At 36.5% G+C, this 9,276-nt stretch overlaps 1 protein-coding gene across 1 annotated transcript in view; it reads right to left on the minus strand.

The window, feature by feature from the left end:
* scospondin (subcommissural organ spondin) overlaps positions 1-6,604 on the minus strand; it is a 233,202-nt gene extending 226,598 nt beyond the window's left edge. Inside the window, 2 exon segments of the mRNA XM_037973323.1 lie at positions 5,782-5,864; positions 6,381-6,604. Coding sequence (XP_037829251.1) covers positions 5,782-5,864; positions 6,381-6,604 — 307 coding nt within the window.
* Positions 6,605-9,276: the final 2,672 nt, after the last annotated feature.

Consider the following 9,276-nt stretch of genomic DNA (forward strand, 5'->3'; position numbering starts at 1 on the left):
CCTGCACTCATGTGACCAGAGGGGCCCATCAGTGAGTCAGACAAACAAGGACCCTAATGACCCTCTATTGTTAGGAGAGTGAGAACAATCTGCAAGCAATTCAGCTTACATCACATCTCAGCTTTAAAAGCTCAACTCCACACTCTCTATTTCTGAATTGAGAAAGCTCCTCGGATGAGAAGCGAAACATCTTCAACTACAGAATAGAAGTCCAGTTGTTTTTGTTTTTAACCTTTTTTGGGGTGAATAACTTGAGGAGAAGTGTTGTGAGTGCCAGCAACCTTGGGCCAGCAGAGAGGGGAGGAAGTGCAAGACAGTAAGATTTTCTGAAAAAAGCTATTGCATCAGTGGTACTAACATACTTGATTTAGGAAAAACAGTAAATAAAACATATCCAGCAGCGCTTGTCTCTACCATTATTGCATGGATAATGATATAGATAAAAGAAAAAAAACATAAATACATGAGCATATTAGTGACAAAGGCAGCTTGAGACATAGGAAATTAGAACACACTTCTGATTAGAACATACATAGAAGGATGAAGGAGGTGTTGAAAAATTGGAATATGATCAGTTGGGGAAACTAAAACTGGCAAATTACAGCACTTTTTAAAATCTGGCCCAAGTGCAAAGAGATTTTCTAACAATTGCATGGTTACAGATTTTGCATAGTGTCTGCGTTCCAGCGATGCTAACACAGAGTTACATGTGGTTGTTTTCTAACCCACTCTTCTGTAAATATCAGCCTAAATGCTTTTCTGGGACTTGCAGCAACAATAGCAGTATTACAAAATCAACTGCGAAATAAGGATAAGGGAGAAGGAAAGGCAGCGAAAAGTCAACCGGAGACTCTGGTAGAATGAATGATAAAACTTTGCATATCACTAAAAGAACAAATTCAAAATTGCTTTAAAAAATACCACAAAAGGACCACTAGAAAATTGAGGTGGCCTTTAGAGAGGTCCTTTGAAGAGGCAAATTGTGATGAAGTAAAGGCTAACATCAAACATCACAAATATAAAGACACAAGTTACCAAAGAGAGGGAAAGAGAATGAAAGAAAGGCAGATTTTAGAATGGTTTAAACAAGAAGGGCAAATGAGAAAACAAGCAGCAGAAGGAGAATGTAATACCAAAATAAAAACAAAAGACACAGAGCATGAAGTGAATTTATGACACATCACAGAAGAAAAACACATGCACACAGAGCACCCACTCAATCTACTCATTACTTGAGGCCACCTTGGTGCCCATGGGCCCACCACCATACCCAGCCAATAAAAATCTATGTCCTCAACTCTATACCTAATGATTTGATGAACAACATGAGGAACATGACCATGGGGGGCAGAGAGATCCCACCAGTTACCCAACAGATAAAAATCATGGTGGAGAAGCTGGAGAAGGGTCCTAAGTAGTGAGCAACTCAGACCCAAGCAAGCACTACAATGGGAAAAAAGACATGATATCAATAGTGCCTCTCTTCCTGACATGAGGAAAGTGGTTGACTGGATGGACTACAGTATAATAAACGTGCCACACCAGCCTATAGCTATTAGGATTATGAGTTTTGTTTTGAGTCCTTGACCTTCAGTCTTTCTAATCCAAAATGGAACTCAGAAAAAACACTTTTACTTGTTATATATCATCCACTAGGACCTTATTCTCAGTTTTTGTCTGAATTCTCAGACTTTTCGTCTGGCCTATTATTGAATCCTAATAAAGTCATAATAGTGAGAGATTTCAATATTCATGTAGATGTTGAAAGTGATAGCTTAAACATAGCCTTTAAGAACTTACTAGAATCAACTGGTTTTATCCAAAATGTCCACAAACCTACTCATTCTCTTCATCACACTTTTGATCTAGTTCTGTTGTATGGCAAAGAGCAATGGTGTCCAATCTTACATATTTATTTGTTTATTTTTTCTGTTTATGTTAACTTGTTAATAATATTACAATTTCAGTGTGAACATTACTTGATGAAATTGCTCTAAAAAAGAAAGTAATCAGTCAGAAGAAGTTTAATGGTTAAATTTAGAGTTGCACATGTTATAACAGGCATCTAAAGATTTGGTAGGCAAATGACACTCCACTAACAATGAAGAATTGTATCTAAACTGGAGAAATAGCCTGCTACAAGAAAGCCCTTTGTAAAGCTAGAACTGTATATTATTCATCTCTGATAAAAGGAGAACAAGAACAACCCCAGGTGTTTTACAGTGTAGTAGCTAGATTAATGAAAAGTCTTATCTCTGTTGAGCCAAGTATCCCTATAACTCTAAAGAGTAATGGCCTCATGAGATTCTACATAAGTAAAATTATTTTATTTAGGGAGAAAATTTACACCATCCTTCCCACTATTGCCTCTGATTCCCAATCAAATGAAACAGCTTTAGATGTGTAACTAGAACCTGATTTGTATTAACTGTTTTTGTTCTGTTGAACTTTCTGAATTGTCAAAAATAATAGCTTCATTCAAACCATCAACATATCTGCTAGATCCAGTATCAACCACACTGTTCAAAGAGGTGTTTCCCTTAATTAATATCCCCATTTTTGATCTGCCTAAATTGTCTCTAATGGTTATGTACCACAAAGCTTTAAGATTGCTGTAATTAAAACTTTACTTAAGAAACCTGATCTTGATTCAGGAGGTCTGGACAATTATTGACCCACATCCAATCTCCCATTTATCTCAAATATTTTTGAGAAACCAGTTGCAAATCAATTATGTGGAGAAAAAAAATCTCTGAGCAGTTTCAGATAATTATAGCACAAAAACGGCATCAGTGAAAGTTACTAATGATATTCTTATGGCCTCAGACAGTGGCTTTGTACAGTATATACTTGTCCTATTTGATCTCAGGGCTATATTTAATACAACTAATCACAGTATTCTATTACAGAGGCTTAAATATGATGTTGGGATCACAGGAACAGCTCTAAAATGGTTTAAATAATATTTATCTGATAAAGTCCAGTTTGTAAATGTTAATAATTAATCTTATTCGAACACCAGAGTTAGTCAGGGAGTTCCTCAGGGTTCAGTGCTTGACCCAATACTTGTTACATTATTAATGCTTTCATTAGGTAAAGTTATTAGAAAGTACTGGATACATTTTCTTTGTTACATTGATGATACTCAGTTATGATTATACATGAAACATGATGACGCCAACCAGTTACTTAAATTAGAAGCATGTCTATCTGGATGTGAGGAGATGAGGGAGGTGAACCCAGAGCACAGACTTATTCTAAATAAACTAATTTATTAAAGTAAAAATAAACAAAACAAAAACTGATGTGGCAGCAGAGACTAAATAAACAATACAGGTGAGAACATAGAGCACGGAGTGACGAAAACAGGAACAAAGACACAATGAATCAGCGGTGAGTGGAGGAAATGACCGGGTTTTTAAACACAGGAGAAGATGAGATAAGTGGGCACAGGTGAGTGATACAAATTGCTGTCAGGTGGAGATGGGCGTGGCAGAGCGACAAGTGAGTAACTGAGAAGGAATGAGTAGTGACAGAAAACACAAAGGTATGAGTAACAAAATCTAAACTTAGACAAGAATAACTGAACACAAACAGCAAACATGAAAACAATAAGCAAAAACACAAAACCCCACAATGTTTTACAGACATAATACCCAGAATGACTCTTAATTGTTTGCTTTTAAACTCAGACAAGATAGAGGTTGTGGTTTTTGGACCTTATCATCCTAGGAACAAGCACTGCAATGTAAAAAACATTGGTATTATTTTGATCAGGATGTCATTAAACACCCACATTAAAAATGTTGCCAGGGAACATCGTGTACCAAAATTATGCAGAATAACTAGTCCAAAAAACTTTAAAAAGTCTTCAGTTGATCCAAAATGCTGCTGCCAGAGTTTTGATGAAAGTTAGGAAGAGAGATCATATTTCTCCACTTTTAGCTTCTCTCCATCGGCTCCCTCCCTGTCAAATTCAGAATAGAATTTAAAATCTTACTTCTAACATACAAACCTCCCAACAACCAACTTTCGCCTTATACTATTAAAGATCTTGTTGTTGCATATTTTCTAACAGAGCACTTTGCTCTCAGACTGCAGGTTTAGTTGTGGTTCCTGGAGTTTCTGAAAGTAGAACAAGAGGCAGAGCTTTAAGTTATCAGGCTCCTCTCTTATGGAAAAAACTTCCAGTTTCTGTTTCTGAGGCTTACATCCTGTCTACTTTCAAGACTAGGCTAAGTGACTTTTCTGTTTGATAAATATTTGATAAATAAAATAGTAAGGGTTGGTTTGGGTTTCTTGAGCTACCCTTTAGTTCTGCTGCTGTAGGCTTAGACTGCTGGAGGACAAACTGACCACATTTCCTCACTTTGCTGTTGTCTTTACTTGCTCTACTCTCTATATTTGTATTTGTTTTGTATTGTTGTATTTTTTATCATTAACGTGTGATTTTCTTTGTCTTTCTTCCAATAGAAACAACACCTGGATCAATCATTCTGTGTTTGTCTGTGTCTCTTTCCTAACCCAACCAGTTGAGGCAGATGGCTGCTCATCCTGATCCTGGTTCTGTTGGAGTTGTTTTCCCTTTATAAAAAGCATGTTTGTTAATTTACTGACTGAACAATTAAAAGATCAACTCGCCTTCCGTGATGAACCCGACTCACTAGATTAGCTAATTGCCATTGCCATTCACCTAGACAACCGTCTAAAAGAACAAGCCAGAGAATGAAACTACAAGTCCCAGTCAACTCACAGTTTTGTATTTTGTGTCTAGCTTCATTTTGCTGCCATGTCAGCCTTTGTTTTTGTTTCTTAATTTTAAATAAAATTTCATGAGTCTGCGCTCTGGGTTCACCTCACTCTCCACCACACCGGACAAAAGGCGTTGTTGGAGCCAAGAGGTTATTCCACTGTTGAAACACAACTTTAGCCACAAATGGTAGATTTAATATGGGTCTATAGTTATTCACAAGTGTTGAGTTCAGAATGTTCTTTTTGAGGAGCGGTTCTATGACAGCAGTTTTTAGGGCCTGTGGAAAAATTCCTGAAACAAGGGATGCATTAACAATCTGTAAAATCCCTCAGGCCATACAGTCTGAAACACTTGAATAAACCCGCTGGTATGATGTGTAGACAACAAGAGAAGTACTTCAGATGTTGTAGGAGCCTCTAGGTATGTCTGGTTTATAAGATGAAGTAACTGATTTTGTTGATCTGTTCTGTGCAAAGGCATTGCAAACCTTGGTGAATAAAACTTAGGGTACCGAGACAAAAGAGTTTGTTAGCCTGTTGACGGTAGCAAACAGGACACACGCATTCTTGGTGGCCCATTCTTCTCTGGCATCATATTTGGTGATGATGCCAGAGAAGCACGGTCTTGCATTTCTTAGTTCTGAGGTATAAATTCAAAGTCTCTTTTTATAAACCTTATAGTGAACTGTAGTTTAGTTTTACATCACTAGTGTTCTGCTTTTCACCACTTTCTTTTTTCATTCTTGACTGTCATGGAGATTTTTTCTTCGTAAAAACAGTTTTCACCATGATGGGGGCAATGAATTCAATAATGTTTGCAATTTTAGAATTAAAATAGTCACTGACAGAAGTGCATGGAAGGGCAGGTGTGGAAGAGAAAATTGGGATAAACTGGTGTTTTTAGTGACATACCTTTTAAAAAATAACTTCTGTCTGTCTTTTTTTATAAATGGCAAAAGAGAAAAGTGTTTTTGTCAGTTGTACGAACAGGTTGTCCATAGAAGTGACTTTTTGGTGTCTTGCTCTTACCTTGAGAGCAGCGAGGTCCACCCCATCCATCGCAGCATGTCCTCACTGTCCTGTTCACTATTTGGCTCTCCATGTCTGGGGGTCTGAGGTGGACAGGAACATTAGGGCAATGAAGATCATGGGATTATGATCCAAAGTAAGCTTTCTATCTATGCCTCAAGAGGTTATTGTCATTTATAAAGGTTTTGTCCTTTTTTACATTTTTCAAAGGTCAACTGACTACCTGAATATACTGAAGGACCAGGTTATTCCATCAATGGATTTTTTCTTCCCTGATGGCACGGGCATATTCCAAGATGACAATGCCAGGATTCATCAGGCTCGAATGGTGAAAGAGTGGTTCAGGGAGTGAGAGACATCATTTTCACACATGGATTGGCCCCACAGAGTCCAGACCTTAACCCCATTGAGAATCTTTGAAGTTTGAGCGATTCTTTGCTCAAGATTGTTTCTATTTTATGACGACACTTTGATAATTGTTTACAATCACACTGCAGCCCTCTGATTCATAACAACTCAAATCAAATTGTGAGGTGCCTAAAGATTTCCACCCCTTCTGTATGACCTGAAAACATTCTGACTGCTGAACATTTACTTACTTATACAGGAAACAGGATGCCTTTTGTCCCTGTTGCTTGTAATATAGTGAAATGCCATCATCACCCCCGTGCTTCTTGCGCATCCTGTCCACATCCAGCCTCCATCCCTGGGTATTGTACTGATACACAGCAGAGCAGCTCACTTCAAGCTGCAGACGTGGAGACAGGACTCGCTCCACTTTCTCTTCCACCATGTGTTCACACCAGTGTCTGGAACATGACATATAAATTACTTTTAATGTGTTAGTGTTTAGTGCAATTTGACACTGTAAAGAGTTTTAGCTGGGGCTCTGTATTTCTTCATCAAAGACAAGTTTAAAAACTAATTCTTTGTACAACAAAGACATTTGTATGATCTTTGTGACACTGTGGGGTTTAATTTACTTGTCATTTATATATATATAAATATAAATATATATATATATATAATTTATGCTGTCGTGTACTTCTCACACTACTCCATTTGTAAACATCTTATTAATTAGTTGTTCAGTTCAAATCAGTAATGCAACTGTAGACCCCACTTATTCAAGGTGAATTTTCACGACTCTCTGGCTTTTTGCTTAAAGATCTTTTTAATACACAATTTTTGGTTTTAAAGCTCAGGATCATATTTAGTTCCCTTCAAAAGTGTTTTATTCCTGTATTCTTGAAATGGATTTTTAAAAGATTTTAATTATTTGTATTATATTTTAGTTACATTAACTCTCAAATTTTGTTATTTATTTAAAATCTATGCTATATATTTAAATAAATAATATGCTGTATAATTTTTATGATATATAATTTGTCATAAATAAATTGGTATTTCCAGTGGAGATAATCCCTGATACCACTTCCAAAACAGAATGTCATAAAACTGATAGAGTAGTAAGTAAACAAGCCTGGTGGGGGTTTATTTTTTCTGTTATATATCTGCGCTTGAATTACAGGGATGTACAGTGATTTTTGAATATTCAGTCTAGTTAAAATGGGAAAATTCAACAAATTATTGTAACCATCACAACAGTTTTTGTTCTGTTTTGTTTTTACACCAACAGCTGTTAGTGACATGCCAGGTTGTTTCCTAAGGGTGTTTTTCCACTTAGGGGCTTTTTTTGACACAGTACCTTAGAATTAAATCAAATCAAATTAGATTACTGGGTTTATGTTAGTATTGGTAAAATATAATTTGCAAAAAGTATTGCTAATTCAAGCAAAATGGTAAATTGACAAAAGAAAATTGGTTTGTAAATTATCAACTGAACAATTTTTGGAAAGCATTATTAAAAGTCAGATTCATTACAGTATCAACTGAGTATACTACAATAACTTATTTTTCACTGTCTTTCTGTTTTGTAAAATTTACAAAATCTACTAATTAATACTTACCCTGCTTCTGTCAGACCGTGAAGACCAAGGACAATCAGAAGTGTTATTTCCATAATTCTCTGTTTGTGTTTAAATGTTCTGTAAACAGATTTAAACATGTTTGTGTTTTCAGTTTTAATCATTTTGATTTAAAAACCACAATGCCAGCTATAAGTCATCCACCTTTGTTCAAAGAAAACAAAGAACAGGTTTACAAGCAGTTTAAGAAATCGCAGAACATTTAGACAGGTTTACAACCTTATGACAGATTGCAAATCAGTCTACGTTTAAGTCTATAATTCCAATTATTGAAGATATATAGCTTTATAATTATATCTTTCTACTGTGACAAAAAAAGTCCTCACCTCTGTTGTGCTTTGGGAAAATATTAAATGAAAAAATATTCCTTTTGTTTTTGAGTGGTATTCCCTGTTTTTTGTCTTTTCTTAGTTCTTCCCTGTGCTGGGCAGTAGCATCTCTGCAGTTATTTCATGGAAGTGGTGGAGCTGAAGGTGTTGGGTTTTAAATGCAGGGCTTACTCATGACATTTGAACCTGTTGCTATTGGATATAAGTGGTAAGGTAACAGCTGAGAAGGCAGACATTGGTTACTGGGCCTGTGACCTAAAAATCCTCTGTATCTCTACCATCAAACATTACTGGTGTTGATGGGCTGCTGGAGCTTCAGCAGAAAACAGATGTTTATCTGAGCTTAATCCTGTAAAGGCAGGCATTTCGGGAAGGATGATGGGGACATTTATTCAATGAGGCATGAGGGCTCAAAGCTTTTAAACTTACCAATTTCCCAAGTCTGACCTCCTGCATGAGAGAAAGGAAGTTCAAACACAGCTGTTACCACAGTAGAGTTAGGAACCTGGAGAAAAGAACAGACAAGGTGTTGTCACAAGAAGAACATATTGTTTCATAACTGATGTCTTTACTTTTTATACATGCACACAAATTGAATTGCTTTGTACCTTACAGATAATATTAAACTAGAAACACTCTGAGAGAACATAATTAAAAAATAGTTTAAGCCCCATTGTGACTCAGATCACAACCAAAATGTTTGTTGTGAAAACCACAACGTTTCCTAAAAATTTCATCAAAATCTGTCTATTAGTTTTTAAGTCATCTTGTGAACAGAAAAACAAACAAACAAACAAACCAACACTATCAAAAACATAACGTCGTTGGCAGAGATAATTAAGACAGTGAGTTTGTTCTTTATCATTTCAATCAAAATTCAAAACACTAACTGTGTTCACACAAATCCAATTAAACAGTAACAGTTAAGGCAAACATTTGCTTTGAAGTTTGGATAAATAAATATACAAGTGCTACACAACTGATGATGTGGTCCTATTGGCTTCATCAGACCGTGATCTACAGCTCTCACTGGAGCGGTTCGCAGCAGAGTGTGAAACGACCGGGATGAGGATCAGTGCCTCCAAATCCGAGGCCATGGTCTTGAGCCGGAAAAGGGTAGAGTGCCTTCTCCGGGTCGGGTAAGATGTCCTGCCCCAAGTGGAGGAGTTTAAGTATCT

This window comes from Kryptolebias marmoratus, linkage group LG21 (genome assembly GCF_001649575.2).
Source record: "Kryptolebias marmoratus isolate JLee-2015 linkage group LG21, ASM164957v2, whole genome shotgun sequence".
Lineage (NCBI taxonomy): Eukaryota > Metazoa > Chordata > Actinopteri > Cyprinodontiformes > Rivulidae > Kryptolebias > Kryptolebias marmoratus.